The sequence below is a fragment of the Lagenorhynchus albirostris genome, chromosome 2 (assembly GCF_949774975.1).
Source record: "Lagenorhynchus albirostris chromosome 2, mLagAlb1.1, whole genome shotgun sequence".
Lineage (NCBI taxonomy): Eukaryota > Metazoa > Chordata > Mammalia > Artiodactyla > Delphinidae > Lagenorhynchus > Lagenorhynchus albirostris.
This window is the reverse complement of record NC_083096.1, coordinates 40,054,916-40,078,646: the sequence shown is the minus strand read 5'-3', so window position 1 is coordinate 40,078,646 and position 23,731 is coordinate 40,054,916. Positions and strand designations below refer to the sequence as shown.

Here is a 23,731-nt window from a genome sequence, read left to right as displayed (position 1 = left end):
GCTCCGGACGCGCAGGCTTAGCGGCCATGGCTCACCAGCCCAGCCGCTCCACGGCATGTGGGATCCTCCCGGACTGGGGCACAAACCCGTGTCCGCTGCATCGGCAGGCGGACTGTCAACCACTTGCGCCACCAGGGAAGCCCTACCTGTTTTATATTTATCACATAATCTAAAATATTTTTAATGGTGGGCCATGCAAAGAGAAATATTTCAAAGTAGAACAAAGAATAAACAGATGTCACAAAAGAGACAGACTATTCAGATTACTGTGGGTACATATCTTTTGAAGAATGATTTATTGATTAACTGCCATTTTAAAACAGGAATATAGGAATGGCTGCCCTCCATTTTAAGGGATAGCACTGACTGCAGTGATTCTCTCCTCTTGATTATCTTAGGAAAAGATTGTTGTTACCTATATCAGGCTAATAAATACCTTAGAAAATGAAAAAGTACAGTTATTGCCTCTGATCAGTAGGGTGATTTCATTTTCTAGTTGATGTGGAACAGAAAATTGTTAATCATGCAGTACAGTAAATGGTAAGAACTGTGAAACAGGCTCACAAAACAATGAGGCAGATAGAATTAATATTATGAAAAATCCTGTTGAATATTTAATAGTCTTTTAATGATTTGTGTGTATGTGTGTTTAATGAGGCTTGGCAGTGATTAAGGACTGAATTCTGACGTAGGAAGAAAGTACCCAGTTGACAGAAGGCCCTTGTCTTAGTCTCCGTTCTGCCATTAACACAGGCAAGGGCAGGTTATTGGGCCTCCAATCATCTTCTGAAATGGAGTTCCTTTATTCAACATTGTAAGCACTTGCTATGTGCCAGACACTGCTTTGAGGATAAAAAGAAATCAGGAAATGATTCTCCACTTGAGAATAGTCTGAAAGGGAAGGCAGTATGATCCATACAATCATTTGGAACTTCTCACATTTCTGATTGTACTATACTATCAGGGTTTTGTTTTGTTTTAAGGTTTTTAGAAAACCTGTTGATTTGACAAGTATGGATTTGACGGTAGCTTTCTGTCTTTTTAACGAAGATGATTTGATCATGAATTGCCCTTTTACTCTCTGACACATGAATGTTCTAATTTGAGGTTGTCAGCTATGAGGATTATACTTTTTACCTTCTTCAACCAAACTAAAGAGAAGTTAAAAATTCTGTGCTTGTGGGGCCGCTATGGCGATGTTTGGGTGCCTAATTTCCAGTGCAGTGATTAATGATAGTTATCTTGCTTCTTAGAAATAAAAATTGTAAGAAGTGTTTGTATTAGTTTTCCATGCTGTGTAACAAATTACCACAAATTTAGTGGCTTAAAACAACACCCATTTATTATTTTACAGTCTCTATGAGTCAGAAGTCCAGGCATGACTTAACTGGGCCCTCTGCTCATGTTGTCACAGAGTTGCAGTCAAGGTGTCAGCCAGGGCCAGTCTTGTCTGAGGCCTGGGCTCAGGGTCCTCTTCTAAATTCATGTAGTTTTTGGCAGGATTTATTTCCTCACAGCCGTAGACTTGTGGAAGCTTCAGGGCCTACAGGAGAATCTCTTACCTTCAAGACCCTCTTTTAATGGACTCACCTGATGAGGCGAGATCTACCCAGAATAATTTCCCTTTTGATTAATATAAAGTCAGCTCATTAGGGACCTAAATTTCATCCTCAAAATCTATTACCTTTGTCGTATTCCATTAGATAGAAGCAAGTTACAGGTTCTACCCACACTTTAAGGGAGATATATAAGGTGTGGAGACTGGGGCGGGGGTGGGAGTGGTGACATGAGTTAGAGGAACGATTTTAGCAATCTGCCTACAATGGTGGGTTTTAAATTTATTTTTTATTTTATTAAATATTGAATAGGTATTATATCTACATATATATTATGTGAGGTATATAAAAATATCAAATATCCAAGTATACCTAGCACTCAGTTTAGGAAATGGGACATTACCATTTCCTTTAAAATTCATGTGTGCCCCTCCATGTTTGTATACCAGTTCCCACCTCACAAAGGTAACCACAATACTGAATCTTTTTGTTTTGTAAGTTTGTTTGATTATTTATTTATTTTTGGCTGTGTTGGTCTCCATTGTGGCGTGCGGCCTTCTCATTGCCGTGGCTTCTCTTGTTGTGGAGCACAGGCTCTAGGCGCGTGGGCTCAGTAGTTGTGGCACGTGGGCTCAGTAGTTGTGGTGCACAGGCTTAGTTGCTCTGCAGCATGTGGGATCTTCCCGGTCCAGGGCTTGAACCCGTGTGCCCTGCATTGGCAGGCAGACTCTTAACCACTAACCACTGCGCCACCAGGAAAGTCCCCATCCTGAACCTTGTATGTACCATTCCCTTGCCTTTCTTTACAATTTTAACATGCTTTTCTTTAACTCTTAAGGTATTGTTTTATGTTGCTTGTTTTTCAATTTTATATAAAAAGGAATCATGTATTTTTCTTTGACTTGCTTTGGTTATCTAAATTATATTCCTAAGATTCATCCATCTTGTTGCATAAAGCTTTAGGTCAGTTTCACTGCTGTATACCCATGTATTATATGATTATACGTCAATTTATTTTCCCATTCTAATGTTGATGGAAATTTTGATTTTTCCAGTTTTTTGTTATTAAAACATTACTGCTGTGAACATTCTTGGACACATTTTGATGCACCTATGTAAAGGTTTCTCTGGGATACTGATTCTCAACTGGGGATGATTCTAGCTCCATTTGGCAATGTCTGGAGACATTTATGGTTATCACAACTCACCAAGGTGTTAGTGGCATTTAGTGGGTAAAGGCCAAAGATGCTGCTGAACATCCAGCAATGCACAGGACAACTCCCCTCAACAAAGGATTATTTGGTCCAAAATGTCACTAGTATACTGAGATTGAAAACCCTTCTCTAGGGCAGTACTCAGTCAGAACTATGTATCTGCCCCCTGCTCCAATTTAGAAATGTGTGAGGATGTTTCTGTTTGTCCCAGTGATAGAGGGGTTGGAGGGACTGCTGTTGGCCTAATGCTCAGTGGCTGGAGATGCTTAATCTCCAGAAATGCTGAGGGTACTCCTGCCCCTATTAAGAGATACTGATCTAAAATACTACCTTGGAGTGGAATTGCATAAGGTGTATACATCTTCAATTGACTAGCTAATACCAGGAGTTTTTCCATAGTGGTTTTACAAATTTACAATCCTTCCAGTAGTGTATAACAGTTCCTGTTACTCTACATTTTCCCCCTCACTTGGTATGTTCTGGAAGTTATGATTGGAGTTCCCCAAATTACTAATACAATTAAACTTTATATATCTATATATTTGAGGTATGATTGATATATAACATTGGATTAGTCTCAGATGTGCAACACGACTTGATATTTGTATATATTGTGAAATCACTACAGTAAGTATGGTGACAGTTAACATCTGTCACATACATAGTTAGAAAATTTTTTTTCTTGTGAAGAGGACTTTTAAGATCTACTCTTTTAGCAACTTTCAAATATTCAATATAGTATTTTTAAAATTTATTTTTTCTTCCAGTTTTACTGAGATATAATTGACATACAGCACTGTATAAATTTAAGGTGTACAACATAATGATTGACATACATACGTCATGAAATGATTACCATAATAGGGTTAGTGAACATCCATCATCTCATATAAATACAACATTAAAGAGATAGAAAAAACAACTTTTCTTCTTGTGGTGAGAACTCAGGATTTTACTCTCTTAACAACTTTCATATATGTCATACAGCAGTATTAGTTATCTTTATTGTGTTGTGTTTATATCCTTATATCGTTATATCCTTAAGACTTACTTATAACTGGAATTCTGTACCATTTGACTGCCTTCGTTCAGTTCTCCCTCCCAACCCCCACCCAGCCTTCCACCTCTGGTAGCCACAAATTTGATCTACTCTTCTATGAATTTGTTTGTTCATTTGTTTATTTACATTTAATGACCTATGAAATTCAGTTCCTAATGCACAGCATACCGATTCAGTATTTGTGTATATTTCAAAATGATACTATGATAAGTCTAGTTGTCATCTGTCACCATACAAAGATGTTACATAATTATTGGCTATATTCCCCATATGGTACATTACATACCTGTGGTTCATTTATTTTGTAACTGATAGTTTGTACCTCTTAATCTCCTTTAGCAGTTTCCTCTCCCCACCCTCTTCCCCTCTGGCAACCACCTCTTCTATCTGTGACTCTCTTTCTGTTTAGTTATGTTTGTTCATTTGTTTTGTTTTTTAGATTCCACATATAAGTTAAATCATACAGTATTTGTCTTCATCTGTCTGATTTATTTCACTTAGCCTAATATCCTCTAGGTCCATCAGTGTTGTCACAAATGTCAAGATTTCATTCTTTTTTGTGGCTAATATTCCATTGTGTGTGTGTGTGTGTGTGTGTGTGCATAGATATGGATATGTATATATATATATATGCCACATCTCCTTTATCCATTTTTCTCTTGATGGGGACTTAGGTGACTTCTGTATCTTGGTTATTGTGAATAATACTGCAGTGAACATAGGGATGCATATGTCTTTTTTAATTAGTGTTTTTATTTTCTTTGGATAAAAACCCAGAAGTGGAATTGTTGGATCCTGTGGTAGTTCTGTTTTTAATTTTTTGAGGAACTTTCATACTGTTTTCCATAGTGACTGCACCAATTTATATTCCCACCAGAAGTGCACAAGTTTCCCTTTTCTCCACATCCTCTCCAACACTTGTTACTTGTGGTCTTTTTGATGGTAGCCATTCTGACAGGTGTGAGGTGATATCTCATTGTGGTTTTGATTTGCATTTCCCTGGATGAGCATCTTTTCATGTGCCTTTTGACCGTCTGTGTGTCTTCCTTGGAAAAATGTCTATTTAGGGCCTATTTAGGCCCATTTTTAATTGGATTTTTTAAATGTTGAGTTGTTTGAGTTCTCTGTATATTTTGTATATTAACCCCTTGTTAGGTATATTGTTTCCAAATATCCCATTCAGTAGGCAGCCTTTTTGTTTTGTTGATAGTTTCCTTTGCTGTGCAAAAGCTTTTTTAGTTTGATATAGTCCCATTTGTTTATTTCTGCTTTTGTTTCCCTTGCCTGAGGAGGCATAACCAAAAAAATATTGCTAGGTAAGACAGAGGATACTTAGCTCAATAAGACAGTATTCTGTCAGAGAGTGTACTTCCTGTTTTCTTCTAGAAATTTTATGGTTTCAGGTCTTACATTTAAGTCTTTAACCCATTTCGAGTTTATTTTTGTATGTAATGTGAAAAAGGAGTCCAATTTGATTCTTTTGCATGTAGCAGTCCAGTTTTCCTAACACTATTTATTGAAGATGCTGTCTTTTCCTCATTGTATATTAATAGCCCCCTTTGTTGTAGATTAATTGACCATATACGTGTGGGTTTATTTCAAGGCTCTCTATTCTGTTCCATTCATGTATGTGTCTGGTTTTGTGCCAAAACCATACTGTTTTGATTACTGTAGTTTGTTTGTTTTGTTGGTTTTTTTTTTGCGGTACATGGGCCTCTCACTGCTGTGGCCTCTTCCGCTGCAGAGCACAGGCTCCGGACGCACATGCTCAGTGGCCATGGCTCATGGGCCCAGCCGCTCCACAGCACGCAGGATCTTCCCAGACCAGGGCATGAACCCGTGTCCCCTGCATTGGCAGGTGGACCCTCAACCACTGCGCCACCAGGGAAGCCCTGATTACTGTAGTTTTGTAGTAGAGTTTTAAATCAGGGAGTGTGATACGTCCACCTTTGTTCTTCTTTCTCAAGATTGTTTTGGCTATTTGGGGTCCTGTAAGGTTTCCATATGAATTTTAGAATTATGTGTTCTAGTTCTGTGAAAACTGCCATTTGATATTTTGATAGGGATTGCACTGAATTTGTAGATTGCCTTGGGTAGTATAGGCATTTTAACAATATTAATTCTTCCAAGCTATGAGCATAGCATATCTTTGCAGTTTTTGGTGTCATCTTCAGTTTCCTTTATTAATGTCTTACAGTTTTCTGAGTACAGGTCTTTTCCCTCCTTAGATTTATTCCCAGGTATTTTAAATTCTTTTTGATGTGATTATAAATGGTATTGTTTTCTTAATTTCTTTTTCTGATAGTTTGTTTTTTAGTGTATAGAAACAGAACAGATTTCTGTGCATTAATCTTGTATCCTGCAACTTTATTGAATGCATTGATGAGTTCCTGTAGTTTTTTGGTAGTGTCTTTAGGATTTTCCATATATAAAATCATATCATCTGCAAACAGGGACATTTTTACTTCTTCCTCTCCAATTTGGATTCCTTTTACTTCTTTTTCTTGCCTGATTGCTGTGGCTAGGACTTCTAATATTATATTGGATAAAAGTGGTGAGAGTGGGTATCCTTGTCTTGTTCCTGATCTTAGAGGAAATGCTTTCAGCTTTCCACCATTGAGTGGAGAACAAGCTGTGGGCTTGTCATATATGACCTTTATTATGCTTAGGTATATTCCCTCTATACCCACTTTGTGGAGAATTTTTATCATAAATGGTTGTTGAATTATGTCAAAAAGCCTTTTCTGGATCTGTTGAGATGATCATATGGTTTTTATTCTTCAGTTTGTTAATATGGTGTATAACATTGATTTTTGAACCATTCTTGCGTCCCTGGCATAAACCTCACCTGATCATGGTGTATGATCCTCTTAATGTATTGTTGGATTCAGTTTGCTAATATTTTATTGAGGATTTTTGCATCTGTGTTCATCAGTGGTATTGGCCTGTAATTTTCTTTTTTTGTGGTATCTTTGCCTGGTTTTGGTATCAGGTGGTGCCAGCCTCATAGAATGAATTCAGAAGCATTCCTTCCTCTGCAGTTTGGAATAATTTGAGAAGGATAGGTGTTAATTCTCTTCAAAATGTTTGGTAAAATTCACCTGTGAAGTTATCTGGTGCTGGACTTTTGTTTGTCAGCAGTTTTTTAAATTACCCATTCAGTTGCATTACTGGTAATTGGTCTGTTCTCATTTTCTGTTTCTTCCTGATTCAGTCTTGGGCAATTGTACATTTCTAGGAATTTGTCCATTTCTTCTAGGTTGTCCCTTTTATTGTTGTATAATTGTTCATAGGAATATCTTATGATCCTTTATATTTCTATGGTGTGGGTTGTAACTTCTTTTTCATTTCTTATTTTATTGATTTGGGCCTTTCTTTTTTTTCTTGTTGAGTCTGGTGAAAGGTTTGTCAATTTTGTTTATATTTTCAGAGAACCAGCCATTAGTTTCATTGATCTTTTCCATTGTTTTTTTAGTCTCTATTTCATTTATTTCTGCTCTGATCTTTTCCTTCTATGATTTCTTTTGTGTATGCCTTTTGAGAGTGGAGTCTCTATTTCCCACAGTCCTCTGGCTCACCCCAAAATAAGCCCTGCTGGCCTTCAAAGCCAAGCATTCTAGGGGCTCCCGGCTGGGAAGCCCAGTCCTGGCTGGGACTCAAAGCCCTTGCTTTTTGAGGAGAACCTCTGCAGTTTGTAATTAGCCTCCCATTTGCTGGTCACCAACCTGGGGTATGGATCTTGACTATACCCACCCCTCCTACCCATCTCTCTGTGGTTCCTTCTTTACATCTCTAGCTGTAGAAGTTCTTTTCTGCTAGTCTTCGGGTCACTTTCATTGATATTTGCTCTGTAAATAGCTGTAATTTTGATGTGCCTGTGGGAGATGAGCTCAGGGTCCTTCTACTCTGCTATCTTTGCCTCTCCCTCACAATATAGTCACCATGCTGTGCATTACATCCCCATAACTCATTTATTTTATAGCTGTACTTTTTGACCCCGTTCACCCATTTCATGTACTTCCCTACCCCCACCTCTGGCAACCATCTATCTGTTCTCTGTATCTATGAGCTTGGTTTTTGTTTTTAGATTCCACACATAAGTGAGATCATTCGGTAATTGTCTTTCTCTGTCTGACTTATTTCACTTAGCATAATACCGTCTAGATCCATTTGTGTTGTTACAGATGGCAAGATTTTATTCTTTTTTATGGCTGAATAATACTCCATTTTGTGTATATATATATATATATCACATTTTCTTTATTTATGTATCAGTGGACATTTAGATTGTTTCCATATCTTGGCTATTGTAAATAGTGCTGCAGTGAATATGGAGGTGCAGATATCTTCTTGAGTTAGTATTATTGTTTTCTTCAGATAAATACCCAGAAGTGGAATTGCAGAACCATATGGTAGTTCTGTTTTTAATTTTTGAGGGACTTCCATACTGTTATCCATAGTGGCTGCACCAGTTTACATTTCTACCAGCAGTGCACCAGGATTCCCTTTTTTTCCACATCCTTGCCAACACTTGTTATTTCTTGTTTTTTGGATTATAGCCATTATAACAGGTGTGAGTTGAATTTTGTGCTTGTGGTTTTGATTTGCATTTCCCTGATGATTAGTGATGTTGAGCCTATAGGCCATCTGTATGTCTTTGGAAAAATGCCTATTCAAATCTCTGCCCATTTTTTAATTGGATTATTTGTTGTTGTTATTTTACTATTGACTTGTATGAGTTTTTAAATGTATTTTAGGTATTAACCCCTTACTAGATACATGATTTGCAAATATTTTCTCCCATTCATTAGGTTGCCTTTTTATTTTGGATGTTCTAGATACCAATCTTTTGTAGGTTATATGAGTTGCAAATATTATCTTCTGATTTGTGGCTTTTTATCACTTTAAGAAATGTTTTCCCTTCAGGTCACTACCTTTACCTTTCTCTGTAGAAGGCACTTTTGATTTCTAAAGCTATAGATTAGTCTCGCCTTGTTTTTCATTATTATTTAAGGGCTCATGCAGTATTATGCTTTTGATTCTAGCTTCTCTGCTCAGCTTTATATTCGTGTGATGCATTCATGCTTTTTGTTGCATATTGCAGTAGTTTGTTCATTTTCATTTCATTGTGATATTCTTTTGGATAACTGTTCTAACAATCTGTTTATCCATTTTATTTTTGAGAAACATTTGAGTTATTTCCAGGTTGGGGCTATTTAGAATAATTTGACTTTGAACTTTCTTACGCACATCTTTTGATATAGGTGTGCCTATCTTCTGGATGGTAGTGCTGTGTCATAGATATACTAAGTTCAGCTCTAATAAATACTACCAAAAAGTTGCCTATGGTGGTTTCCAGTTTATACTACTATCAGTATAAATGCCTTTTGGGGTTCATAGTACTTCTGGGATATAAGGCTTGATGACTTTGATCAGTTATGGAACATTTGGCCATTATCTCTTCAGCCAATGCTTCTGTCCCTTTCTTCCTCATTTGGGACCTAGTGCACCCATGTGCACTTTTTACCATGACTCATTTATCTCTTATATTCTCTTCTTCATTTTCACCTTTTTATCTCTCCATACTTAACTCTAAATATTTTCTTCTGACCTATCTTCCATTTCCATAATTCTCACTTACATTGTGTCTAATCAGCATGTCAGACTCATTCATTAAGTTCTTAATTTCATTTATTGTGTTTTTCCAGTTCCAGAATTTCCATTTGGTTATTTTATATTCTGTAGTTCTTCTCCAGGACTCTCTATCTTGTCATTTAAGTTCTTTAACATATTGATTGTAGTTATCTTGAAATTCATATATGATAGTCTGTTATCTGGATCTGTTGTGGTTTGTGTCTTTGACCTTTTATCCCCCTTTTGGTTTGAGGAATTTTGTCTTTGTTGTATACTCAGTTATTTTTTTAGTTAGTTTTGGACAGTGTGTGTGAAAAATTACAATGATTATATCATCCTTGCTTTTGGCAGGCAGTTAGGCTAAGGGCAGATTACCCTAATCCAGCCAAGGATTGAACTGATTCAGAGCTAAGCTTCAGTCCTTGGAAGAGCCAGTATATTTTTGGTTCTCCTAACTCCTAGGGTATAGCCCTTTGAAGTTACAGCAAAAGCCTGAAGTGTTTTCCACAGCCCTCTTAGTCTTACGAGACTGCTGAAAGCTCTGCTCAGCTTCTGAGACTCCCAGGAGCAGCTTTCAAATTAGCAAGTAATCACCAGATGTCAGTCTTATCTTCTTGGATTGCCCATCTCTCCATGATTTTGGCTCCTTGTTGCCTTAGTAGCTCTTCAGTGCTTTTAGATAGATGTTCATAATATTTAACTCAGTTTTCCATTTGTTCTTAGCAGGAGGTCTGGTTTTAAACAGTTTAGTCTACTATTGCTTTAAGCTTGGCTTATTCTTTCAAAAACTGAGCTTGTATTAAGTGAAATAATCCAATTACAAGAAGACAAATATTATATGATTCCACTTAAATGAAAGTGGTCAGATTCATAAAAACAGAAAGTAGGGTGGTGGTTACTAGGGGCTTAAGGTCCATTGTTTGCACTGTGGTTCACTCTTGGTTGTCACATGTTCTTTACCACAATATATATAAATATTTTTAACTGAGTTTATTAAGTAGCTTTCCTTTCAGCCACATTGGGTTTTTTTAGCTGCTCCATATAGAAAACAGAATATGTACCACAAGTCAGAAATTCAGTGAAGTAGCATTATATGTGTGTTTAACACAGATTTACCTCTGTATGTTTAGACTTTTAAAAAAAAGAAAGAAAGAACAAGAATGAGGGAAAATAGCTATTTAAATAATGGGGACACAAAATAGCAGTTTAAATAGTGGGGACAGTTCTTCTCAATTAGCTTGTACCCCGGGGCTCTGAGTTTGCTGTTCCTTCACCTATGTTAAATTTACTGGAAGTAGTTCCTTCTTGAGGAATTTTCAGGGATAATTTTGACTGTATACAATTTTTGCTTTACCTGCTGACCTTAGAACCCATTTCCGTTTTAAGCTTTAGCCCCCATGTAAAGAAGAGTAAATAATATCCCTTTTATTTCTCATTGGCATTGTTCATAGCACTATAGTCTAAATTTTATTTTTATATGTTTTCTGTCTCTCATGGACGATATTACCTTTTTAAAGTCTTTGATTGACCTTTATCACAAGTTTATCTTTTCTGTGTTCTTTTTGAACATGCATACTATATCTAACATTGTTTTCCTCAGTATAACACGATGTAAGATGCACAGTCACTTTCAAAGTTACCATCTTATATCATCAAATATTTCTTGTTAGTCAGAAATAACTTCAGAGTAGCAGTAAATCTTTTTCATTATAACTACATCTTGCTTTGCTTTCACTTTTATAATGCATGTTAGGACAATATTGCAAATGATTTTTTGTCTGGTAAGATGGTCTACACTGTATATAACTGTATATATATCATATATACCCACTTGTATCCCTGACCCTTCTAAAGTTATTGATAAGCAGTAAATAAAAAACAGCAAGTAGCAGCTTAAGGGGCAGAGGAAGGGGGAACTTATCTTCCTATAAGAGCAAATCAAATCTCCAAGAAATTAAAAACAATTGAAATAGTCTCTTTAATATCCCTAATCTGTGCTGTTTCATGATTAGAACAAAACATCCCAAAAGTTTGAAAACCACAGAATTCAATATATCGATTATAGTTATTACCTCTAGCTTATATAATTTTATATAGGTGTAACTTTGCAATTTGAGAGGGATACTAGAGCAAGTGTATGTTCTTATAAAGGATACAGGAAGTGGCAAACTATTTCCTAGAGTAAAATATGAATTCCACCAAATAATAAAACTATAATTTGACACTTAAAACTAGAGAGAACTACACTAAGGTCAATACTTGGTCAGATGGATAATATTGTAACTTAATTCTAGAACCTCAAGTCACACACCAGGCTCTCCTCCTAAAAGAAGAGTGTGAAATACTATTTAAGAATGGCATCAGCATGTTTTAAGTGAGTCATGTCAGGGAAGAAAGTTAATTTCATTACGCCTCCATTTATTGTTAAGTTAGCATTTTTTTTGTAAGTCAACTATACTTCGGTAAATTTTTAAAAATCTGAAAAAGAATATATATATGTATAACTGAATCACTTTGCTGTACACCTGCAACTAACACAACAGTGCAAATCAACTACACCTCAATTAAAAGATAACTGATATTTAAAAAAAAACTACTTTTCTAATAATACTAAGACGGTCCTTGCCTTTTCGCGGGGACACAATGGTACATATATATATCACCATCTTTATCCATTCATCTGTTGATGGATACCTAGGTTGTTTTCATATCTTGACTATCGTAAATTATGCTGCCATGAACATTGAGGTGCATCTATCTTTTCAAATTAGTGTTTTTGTATTCCTTGGATAAATACTCAGATATGGAATAGCTGGATCATATATGGTAGTTCTAGTCTTAATTTTTTGAGGAGTCTCCTTACTGTTTTCCATACTGGCTGCTCCAACTTACATTCCACACAACTGTGATTTTTAATATTGTCTAGTGAAATGGGTCAACATTTGGAATAACTGCACAATTCAGTGAATGGTGGAGAACCTATATAAATGTTCTCCATTTTCCTGCTACACATCCCTGTGAGATCAAATTTTCTTAACAGACATCAACTAAAATGATATATTACAAGAGGCTGAACACAGAAGCAGCTGTGAGAATCCAGCTGTCTTTTATCAAGCTAAACATTAAAGAGATCTGCAAAAATATGAAACAAGTCCCTTGTTCTCACTAATCGTTTTTTGAAAATAATGATTTTTCATAAAATGTTATTTACTGTTGAGTAACAGGGAGTCGGTTTCTTATTGTAAGTTTAAATGAATGAATCAAAATCTTTTAAAAACAATCTTTTAGTCTTAATTTCTAATATTGTATATGTTTTCATGAACCCAAAGCCAGCTGCGAAGTGGGACAGGGCAGGCACTGGCTGGGAGAATTCGGGGTGGTAAAAAGGGACTCATTCCAATCCCTCTAGGAGATGTAAGTCTAAACTTCCCAATTCCTCATTTTTAGCAATTTCTTTATCTTATACATTTAATCTCTTAAGTATTTCATAAGGTAGGAGGGGAGAGAAAGACAGCTAAAGAAATTGGGAAGCAAAGGAGTCTTAAAAATCACTGATACTGCCTCACACCCATGAGGGTATAGACCCAAAAGAACTGAAAGCAGGAACTCAAACAGATATTTGTACATCCATGTTCAGAGCAGCATTACTCACACTAGCCAAGGGGTGGAAACAACCCAAGTGTCCACTGAAAGGTGAATGGATGAACAAGATGTGGTCTATCCAGACTATGGAATATTATTCAACCTTTAAAAGAGAAGGAAGTCCTGTCACCTGCTACGGCATGGAGGAACGTGGAGGACGTTGTGCTTGGTAAAATAAGCAGGGGCCTCCGAGTAATGTTTAAATCAGATCACTCTTCGTAGCAAACAATAAAGAGAAGTTGTATTCTGCTTATTAGTTCCGTTTCTCAGACCAGGAAGTGGATGCACAGCCTGGCTGGATGCTTCAGGCAGAGGTGGGCTTCATCTACCCACCACCCTGGACCCCCTACGCTGGTGGCAGCGATCAGAACAAAGTGAGCTCGGCCCTGCGAAAGCTCGTGTTGTCATTACTTTTGTAACTTCAACGAGAAACAGATTTTTACATACATGACATCACAGACCATGCCTCTTGACCGTTACCCAATTTAGAAACTGGCCCGATCACGAAGCTGAAGCAGCAGCTGGTTTGGGAAAGTCGCTGGTTGCAAGCGAGCGGCTGGGTCACTGTGCCACTTGCAGCTGCGTGACCCGAGGAGGTCTGTTCTGGTCCTGCTCAAAAAAGTCGCCACCCGGCTCTTCTCGGGAGCAGCCAACTCCAGAACCTGTGGTCCATCTGAGGGGTGGGCAGCCATCATGGTGTGACCCACAACGAGACCAGGGAGAGGGGACTGCTGTGAAATAGGAGCTGCGGAACGAAGCTTCGTGCCATCGACACAGCTGCACTGGGGCAGGTGGTTGGAACAAAGCTCTTTCACTGGCAACGTTGTCCAAAGGCTGTGCAGTCAGGGGAGAGCCAGGAATCGTTGTCCTCTACCACGGTGTTTCGTACTCTTTTTTTTTTTTTTTTTAACTGGACAATATAGTTTAATGTAGCAAAAATCTAGGGAACGATCCGGTATTTCAGTTAAGGCTCTGGGTGCCTGGAGGGGATCACTGACAGCACTTGCAGCTCTTCCTCTTTTCTGGAGATGGCCCTTCCAGCCACGTGTTGCCGTCCTGGGTTAGCTTCTTCCCGGAGCAAAGCAGGAGCCCTTCTCCAGACAGCGATCCCACATAGGAGGAAGATTTCTGCAAAAATGGACAGTCGGCCAACACCCGTGCCTCTGCACTAGGGAAGGCCTGCCCTTCCCTTAACGTCTTGGAGCGCTCGGCCACCGGCGGGGCCCGCGGGTTCAAGGCAGCACCGCCTTTGAAAGTCCACCTTGAAATACGGACCACACTTTCCGGGTCGCTCTAAGGGAGGCCACTTCACCTGCCGACGGGGCCTTGCGTGGATCACCGGGGGACAGGTGCCTGAGGGCAGAGCGCGAGACCAGAGGCGAGCGTGCTGCGGTGGCTGGAGCCCGGACCAGGGCTAAGGGCGCCCGGGGTCCGGCGGGTCTCTGGGCACAGCCGCCGCACTCGGGACGCACGTACGCATCCGCGGGGAAGAAACCGGGGCGGGGGGGACTGCACAGAGTAGGGGGCTGGGCGCCAAACACTGCATTTAAAATATAATCCGGAACCTTGCCTGTGGTCTGAAGGCCCCACGTGGTCTGGCTGGCTCTTGCCTCACCTCCGCCAGCAACAGACTTTTTTAACAGTGACGGTCTAACAATATATTTCTCCTGCCCTCACCTTTCTTTTCTCCCCCTTCCAACTTTTTTTTTTTTTTTTTTTTTTTTTTTGCGGTACGGGGGCCTCTCACTGTTGTGGCCGCTCCCGTTGCAGAGCACAGGCTCCAGACACGCAGGCTCAGTGGCCATGGCTCACGGGCCTAGCCACTCCGCAGCATGTGGGATCTTCCCGGACCGGGGCACGAACCCATGTCCCCTGCATCGGCAGGCGGACTCTCAACCACTGCGCCACCAGGGAAGCCCTCCCCCTTCCAACTTTTAAAAATTCTGTTTAATGATTCCAGCATGTGAATTTCAGGTTAGAAAGGTAGGAAGGTGATAAGGGAATTTGGGGGGAATGGTAATATCTGTGAAGCATCCCTCATATGATATCTTACAGATGACGGTCTAGTTAACCCATGTCTTGTGGGGTCTTTGCAAATGTAGGAAGTAAGGAACCTGAGTGTTGATGGAACATAGTTTTTCAGAGTTGATGCTAATGACAATAAGTTTTTCTTTCTAATATTACATCCTCCCCTAATAATGTAGGTGTTTATCCATCATCATTAGAACTACTGCTCTTTTGCAGACTCTGACAAATACTTTGTCCTTCAGCATCTTCCTTTTATGCTTACCTTGTATTAAATATAGCTTGTTTTTATTCCCCAGGCTGCCAGTACACCACTGAATCCTTTAAGTTTTCAGTGTGAATTTGTAAAGCTCAGGATTGACCTTCTCCAAGCCTTCTCTCAACTCATCTGTACTTGTAGTAGCCTCAAGACAAGCCCGCCACCTGCAATTGCCACAACAATTGCCATGACCTTAGGCAATGACCTCCAGCGGTGTGGTCGCATCTCCAATCAGGTATGTCTTAACTTTATTTTCAGTGCAGTTTTTATTTACACTTTAGAGGTTTTTGAGGTTAGTTGTGAGATGAAAAATTCTGAAACTTAAAAATCAGCGGTTTGACTCAGAGGCAACATCAAATACTTCTAAACTCATCTGTCTTGCAAAAAACAGGCTGAAGTCTTATTAAAATGACAGAGTGATTGATGATATCTCACTAGTTGCTACATGTTTATATAAAGAAAAAGGACATACATTTTAAAGAAACTTTGGGAAGTTTATAACCATATTATTTATTTTAGTGAAACTTTGAAGAAGCTAAAAATGCAGTGTTTTTTGTTTCTGTACATTATGTGTAAATTATAATCTTGTACACATTTGTAGTTTCATTTGCCATCTTTGTTAATTTTCTTTAATAGGGTTTATAAAAATGAATGAATTGAAAATGAGTTGATATAAAATATTTTTTCATTTTTATTGTTTCAGGATTGTTTTCTTATGTTTTGACTTTTGTGTTGTTTATACAGCACGAAAGCATATTTGTTTATTTATCATAATTGATATTTTTCCTTCTTTATAGATGAAACTGTCCATGGAAGAATTCCGAAGCCTTGCTTCCCGATATGGGGATCTTTATCAGGCATCTTTTGATGCTGATTCCGCAACTTTGAGGAATGTAGAACTGTATCCTAAACTTGCCCAATATTTCTTGTTCTTTGGAAGTATTCTTTTAAATGTAGAGTAAATATTTCAGATACGCTTAACTAAAATATACATATACATTAGATAAGCCTACAGATTTACCATAAATAATAATTTCTCTTTTGAAACCTAGTATGAGCAGTATAATTTAACTTCTTTACTTCAACTAGGCTTTTTAAAAAGTGGTGACTCAGTGGTGGTCTTTTTCCACCTCTGGGAAGAGCGTCCAAAACCCAGGTCCAAGCAGTGTTGAATACTTTGTGCTCACTTGAGCTACAATGGGCAACACAAAATATTTTTCCACCAGAGAACCATTTTCTGTCTTGCTTCACCTATCTTTTATTCACAGCTAACAACCCTAGTTCCCATCACCTTTATTAATGATATATTCAGTCGTTTCAGTCATCACTTATGTTCCCTAAGCCCCCTTTAAGTTCTCCGTATTTTCTTATTAGCAGCTTCAGATCCTTTTTGAAAGGAAGAAAGAGATAAATTGCTTTTAAGTTGCAGACCTATAAATCAGTAATTCCTGGCATTTTGGTTTAGTGATTGAAAACCTGATAAATGCTATGGACCCTCTCCCCTAAAAAAAATGCATATATGCACATATCCCCCAAAATTTGCATACCATTTCAGGAGAGTTAACAGATCCCTTGAGCCCCAGCCTAGGAACCTCCAGGGTAACCGCTCTACAGACCCTTATTGTGGTGGTTGTTTTAAACTTTTCATTAGTGAAACCCCTATATCCAAGATAGATAAAAAAGTTTCTGTGATTGAATCACAGAGCCTGTTGCTTGGTTCCTCCTTCCAACATTAACCTCTGAAGTACTCTTCCTGGAACTATCACAGGCAACATATATCCCTTAAAAAGAAAAAAATAGAGCCATAGACTATTTGAGTCAATAACATGTGGTTACCTTCACTAAGAATATGATTTTTGTAAGGAACGGCACCAAAACCGGAGGAGAGCTTAAACAAGCTTTATTTGGGAACGCTCCCGGGTGAGGTTCACTGGTCCGAGAGAAAGGGACCAGAGAAGTTGCGCCTGGGTGTGGGCGCGAACAAAATTTATAGGGGTGGACGCAGGGGAGGCACTTGCTGTGTGAAGCAGCCCCTTTTTGGTTATCTTTTGGATGTTGTGGCAATGTTGGGTGTCGGTTGCATCAGCCTCAGAGCCGTTGGTTCCGCCCCTCAGGGAGCGGGAAGACCGGTTGGTTGCATCAGCCTCCTTGGCGGGGGTTCCGTCTGGTTCCCTGGGCCCTTCCCCGGACCTGCTGGCCTTACAATTTTCATCTTGCCTTATTTAGTATTCAAATAATATAAAGTCTATAGTACATTTCTCTATTATCATGTATGACCTTAACATAATGCAGACAGCAGCAGAGCTGTTTACTGATATCTCACGCAATAGAAGCCCTGATTTTGGATCCAGAATCAGCAAGGTATTTAAATAGTTTATATTACAGAACACTTTCAAATATGTTATCTTACCTAATCATCACAACAGTGTTTTGGAAGATGTTTTATAGAGGAAGAAACAAAGAGGAAGAACTTCTCTAGCATTTGCCTAAGGTCATATAGCTAATGACAAACCTAGATTTTCTGTCTCCATTGTTTACTTACCTCCTGTGTTCTGTTTTCTAAATAACTAGGAAGAAGTTCTTTGAATTTGAACATTTTCTTCTGGTATATTATAACTAAATTTTGGTGTAAAAAATTGAGTTAATAGTATAATTAAGCTTGAACTTGAAAGTTTTATTCTTTGGTTTCCCAAACAAAAAGATATTCCTCTTTTTGCTTTATCAAAATCCTTCTCCATTCTCTAATTAATTGATTAATTGTTCAAAATATTTTTATTGAAGAATGGTCCATTATTTTTTCCCACTATAGTATTCTGTTTTAGAACATTTATTTTCAACTGTATATTTCCAATCTAGTAAGGCCTGTGATTCTAAGATCAGCTTCCTCAAAGAGAACATAATCAACAGAGCATTTTAAATTTCTCTATCCTAAAGCATTGACTCACCATTTTTTTCCAAGGCAGTACCAAAATCCTTGCCTTCTGTTTTAAAGTGCTATCTACTCTCAGACTAGGCCACTTGGCTATTTTTTTTTTCACTCGTCTGATTCATTTTAATATTTCGATGACATACTAATTTTTACTTATTTTTCAATTTATCCTTCTTTGATCTATGTTCATTTTCCCCTTAGACTTCCAGTGTTTTTGTTTTGTTTTGTTTTGTTTTTTTAAGCTTCTCCCTTTTAAATTTCAAAATGTTCTCTAACCTCCATATTTTTCAGTCTTTGCCAGTTAATTGATACTTCCAGGCTCACGCCATTTCTGATTATGCCTACTCATCTTACCTCATAGCACACAAATGTCATTGTACTGTTGGTTGACATAAGAGAAATTAGTATTTTTCTTGATTGATTTTTTTAACACATTGTCAGCAGGGATGGGGTGAAGGGAGTTATCTAGCCAGCTCTCAAATCCTGCTCTCACTGTCAGCCTCTCCACTTCCTACCACCTTTCTTCACTCTTCTCCATCCTGTTTTATCCCCTAAACCCACTTTCCCCTAGCCTTTGCCCTTCCTAGCAATGAAAAATTGGAAAAGAAACATTGCACCTTGAAGGAGAGCTCTCTGGGTTTCAGTCGTACTGGTGTACAACTGCAAAGAGTAGATTCCTTCTGAAACTTCTCTTCTTGATCCTATATATTTTGTGCCTTTCATATAAAGAAGGACCTGCTGCTAAAAAGAGCCTCAAGAGAGTGAAACATGACATTAATAAAATTCACTATAGTTTTTACAAAAATCTGTGTGTATCTTTCATAGCCTAGAAGGTTTTTGGGGAGAAGAGACCTTGTCTTATCCAACTTCGTATCTCTAGCAGCTAACATTGTGCTTGAGCCAGTATCAGTAAGTGTGGGATAGGATGGGGTTTATGTTTATAATTATAAATGTTATTATCTGCTCATATCGACCTTTTAGGATTATTAAGAAAAAATATTTTGAGATGCTTGTCCATTACATTTTTCTATTCTAGCTTTGCATTTAACCTTTATTTTTACTGCCTAAAATATAATGGAATGGCTTCTGGTCATGAAGCCATTCACGTATGGGACTTTTCCTTCTATTGTAAACAACTAGAAACCTGGATAAAATATGCAAGTTTAAATATAACTTTAACTGTTTTCAGACATTGGACAACAGGGAGACCAGGAATGTAATCCCTCAGGGAAGGGACATAAATACGGTAAACTTTACACTAGTCCTTGCTTTCCTCTGCCTGGAGGCACTTTTTAGACTGCCTTTCAGGCAGGAGTAGCCAAATTAAAACACGGTGGTCTTGCTTAGTTGAAGAGATAGATATCAGGGTTCAGAGAACAAAGGAAGCTAGAATTTGCAGGCCAAGTACAGGGGTGGAGGAAGCTTTCCAGAGGAAGAGTGCTATGAATCTTTGGCTGAATGCTAAGCTGTACATATATTAGCTGAAATCCCACAAGGCCAGGCAAAAAACAGCTACTAGGGAGGGAATAATTACCAGGAAGCTGTAAACTGAACAGTTCCCAGAGCTTATGCAGAGCTGAGAAATGTTTGAGTTCCAACCGGCCAAACTGTAGAGACCTAATTGAACACTCAAGGCATTCAGAAGAGACATTAGAAGGGTCACACCACCTTAGAAATCAAGCTAAACTAGCCCTAAAGTGAAGACTAGTCTAGACCTGTCCTAACAAAGCTTAAGTAATCCTTCAGAGAGTCAGGATTATGACAAGTAATGGCTGTCCACCAAAACAAAATCTTAACATTCTTTGAAGACAACAAAATCCAAAAACTCAAATGTATAAGGTCCACAATTTTAGCATCCAGTCAAAAATTACTGGTCATGAGAAGAAGCTGGAAGATGTGACAAATAACCAAGAGAAACTTCAGCCAATTAGAAAAAAGACTCACAAATGACAGATGATGGAATTAACAGACTTGGACTTTAAAATAGTATTTTAGTACTATTAGTATTTTCAAAATTTTAAAGATAGAAGATAATGAACAAATTTAAAGGTTTAAAAAGAAAATGGAACTTCTAGAGCATAAAAATGAAATATCTTGATTTTGCCTTTATTTTTGAAAGATAGTTTTGATGAACATAGAATTCAAGGTTGATTAGGTTGGGTTTAACAGTAGGTTAAATACAGCAAAAGAAAAGATTAGTGAACTTAAAGACACAGCAATAGAAATTATCCGAATTGGACAGTGAAAGAAAAAAGACTGAAAAACGGAACAAAGTTAAAATTGCCAGTGAGACAGTGTCATTTGTACTACTATACATGTAACTGGAAATCTTAGAAGGAGGGGAACAAGGGACAGAAAAATATTTTAAGTGACTGAAAAATGTTCATGTTTAATTAAAAATATAAACCCACAAATCCAAGAAGCTTAACGAACCCAGAGTGGCATAAACATAAAGAAAATCACAAGGCACACATTATGATCAAATTGCTGAAAATCAGTAATAAAGAAAAATATAAAGCAGCCAAAGAAAAAAGACTATATAGAAGGAAATAAAAATAAGAATTTTTTACTAATTCTTATCAGAAATAATGCAAGCCAGAAGACAGGTGAAGCAACATCTTTAAAGTCCTGAAAGAAAAAAAAAGTAACCTAGTATTCTATATTCAGTAAAAATACCCTTGAATAATTAAGACTAAATAAAGACATTTTCAGACAAAATCTGAGAAAATTTGTTACCAGCAGACCTAGACCTGTACTATAAGAAATGTTAAAGGAAGTTCTTCAGGCTGAAGAAAAATTATTTGAGATGTAAATTCAGATCTACAAAGAAGAACACTAGGAATGGTAAATATGTGAGTAAATAAAAAAGACTTTCCTCACTTTTTACTTTTTTAAAAAAATATTGCCCATTTAGAAAAAAATAACAATGCATTTGGGAGTTTATAACACGTAGAAGTAAAATGTGTGACGTGAGACAAATGACGGGGGTGGGGGTTGGAATTAATACAGTAGTAAGAGTCTTACATTTTACATCAAGTGTATATTATTTGAAGATAACTCGTGGTAATGGAGGATGAAGATGAATAAACTCTAGAGCAACCACTAGAAAATAAATAAGCCAATAGAGGAGGTAAAATGGAATACTTTAAAAAAAACCTCAGTTAATCCAAAAGAAGGCAAGGGAAGAGAGGGAAAAAAATACAGTGAACAGATGAAAAAAGAAAACAAATCACAAAATGGTAGATTTATACCCAGTCATACCAGTTATTACAATAAATGTAGATAGTCTTTCTCTAAGTAGAGATTATCAGACAGCTAAAAAAGCAAAACCCAAAGTATAAGCTTACCACAAGTAACCCACTTTATCATTTATTTATTTATATCTCATCTTAATGCATAGGTTTATTATGAGGTTTTGTGGGCTGCTTATTTTATTTTTTATTTCTTTAACATCTTTAATGGAGTATAATTGCTTTACAATGTTGTGTTAGTTTCTCCTGTTTAAAAAAGTGAATCAGCCATATGTATACATATATCCCCATATCCCCTTCCTCTCGTGTCTCCCTCCCACCCTCCCTATCCCACCCCTCTAGATGGTCACAAAGCACTGAGCTGATCTCCCTACTGTACAGCTGCTTCCCACTAGCTATCTGTTTTATATTTGGTAGTGTGTATATGTCAGTGCTACTCTCTTACTTCGTCCCAGCTTACCCTTCTCCCTCCCCGTGTCCTCAAGTCCATTCTCTTTGTCTGCATCTTTATTCCTGTCCTGCCCCTAGGTTCATCAGAACCATTTTTTTTTAGATTCCATATATATGTGTTAGCATATGGTATTTGTTTTTCTCTTTCCGACTTACTTCACTCTGTATAACAGACTCTGGGTCCATCCACCTCACTACAAATAGCTCAATTTCATTTCTTTTTATGGCTGAGTAATATTCCATGTATACATGTTCCACATCTTCTTTATCCATTCATCTGTCGGTTGACATTTAGGTTGCTTCCATTTCCTGGCTATTGTAAATAGAGCTTCAATGAACATTGTAGTACATGTCTCTTTTTGAATTATGGTTTTTTCAGGGTATATGCCCAGTAGTGGGATTGCTGGGTCATATGGTAGTTCTATTTTTAGTTTTTTAGGAACCTCCATGTTGTTCTCCATAGTGGCTGTATCAATTTACATTCCCACCAACAGTGCAAGAGGGTTCCCTTTTCTCCCTACCCTCTCCAGCATTTATTGTTTGTAGATTTTTTGATGATGGCCATTCTGACTGGTGTGAGGTGATACCTCCTTGTGGTTTGTTTTTTTTTAAAGTATTAATTATCTGCTTTTTTATTATTATTTTTATTTATACAGCAGCTTCTTATTAGTCATCAATTTTCTACACATCAGTGTATACATGTCAACCCCAATCGCCCAATTCAGCACACCACCATCCCCACCCCCCGGGGTTTTCCTCCCTTGGTGTCCATACGTTTGTTCTCTACATCTGTGTCTCAACTTCTGCCCTTCAAACCGGTTCATCTGTACCATTTTTCTAGGTTCCACATACATGCGTTAATATACGATACTTGTTTTTCTCTTTCTGACTTACTTTACTTTGTATGACAGTCTCTAGATCCATCCATGTCTCAACAGATGGCTCAATTTCGTTCCTTTCTATGGCTGAGTAATATTCCATTGTATATATGTACCACAACTTCTTTATCCATTCATCTGTTGATGGGCGTTTAGGTTGCTTCCATGACCTGGCCTATTGTAAATAGTGCTGCAATGAACATTGGGGTGCATGTGTCCTTTTGAATTATGGTTTTCTCTGGGTATATGCCCAATAGTCCTCCTTGTGGTTTTGATTTGCATTTCTCTAATGATTAGTGATGTTGAGCATCCTTTCATGTGTTTATTGGCAATCTGTGTATCTTCTTTGGAGAATTGTCTATTTAGGTCTTCTGCCCATTTTTGGATTGGGTTGTTTGTTTTTTTGATATTGAGCTGTGGGAGCTGCTTGTATATTTTGGAGATAACCCTTTGTCAGTTGCTTCATTTGCAAATATTTTCTCCCATTCTGAGGGTTGTCTTTTTTGTCTTGTTTATGGTTTCCTTTGCTGTGCAAAAGCTTTTAAGTTTCATTAGGTCTCATTTGTTTATTTTTGTTTTTATTTCCATTACTCTAGGAAGTGGGTCAAAAAGGATCTTGCTGTGATTTATGTCATAGAGTGTTCTGCCTATGTTTTCCTCTAAGAGTTTGATAGTTTCTGGCCTTACATTTAGGTCTTTAATCCATTTTGAGTTTATTTTTGTGTATGGTGTTAGGAAGTGTTCTAATTTCGTTCTTTTATATGTAGCTGTCCAGTTTTCCCAGCACCACTTATTGAATAGGCTGTCTTTTCTCCATTGTATATTCCTGCCTC

The 23,731-nt window shown here is 37.7% G+C and overlaps 1 protein-coding gene across 1 annotated transcript in view; it reads left to right on the top strand.

Annotated features, from left to right (window-relative positions):
* INTS7 (integrator complex subunit 7) overlaps positions 1–23,731 on the top strand; it is a 92,431-nt gene that overhangs the window by 52,667 nt on the left and 16,033 nt on the right. The window contains exons 14-16 of the mRNA XM_060130983.1: positions 15,431–15,625; positions 16,188–16,291; positions 17,683–17,751. Coding sequence (XP_059986966.1) covers positions 15,431–15,625; positions 16,188–16,291; positions 17,683–17,751 — 368 coding nt within the window. The remainder of the gene's footprint in view (positions 1–15,430; positions 15,626–16,187; positions 16,292–17,682; positions 17,752–23,731) is intronic.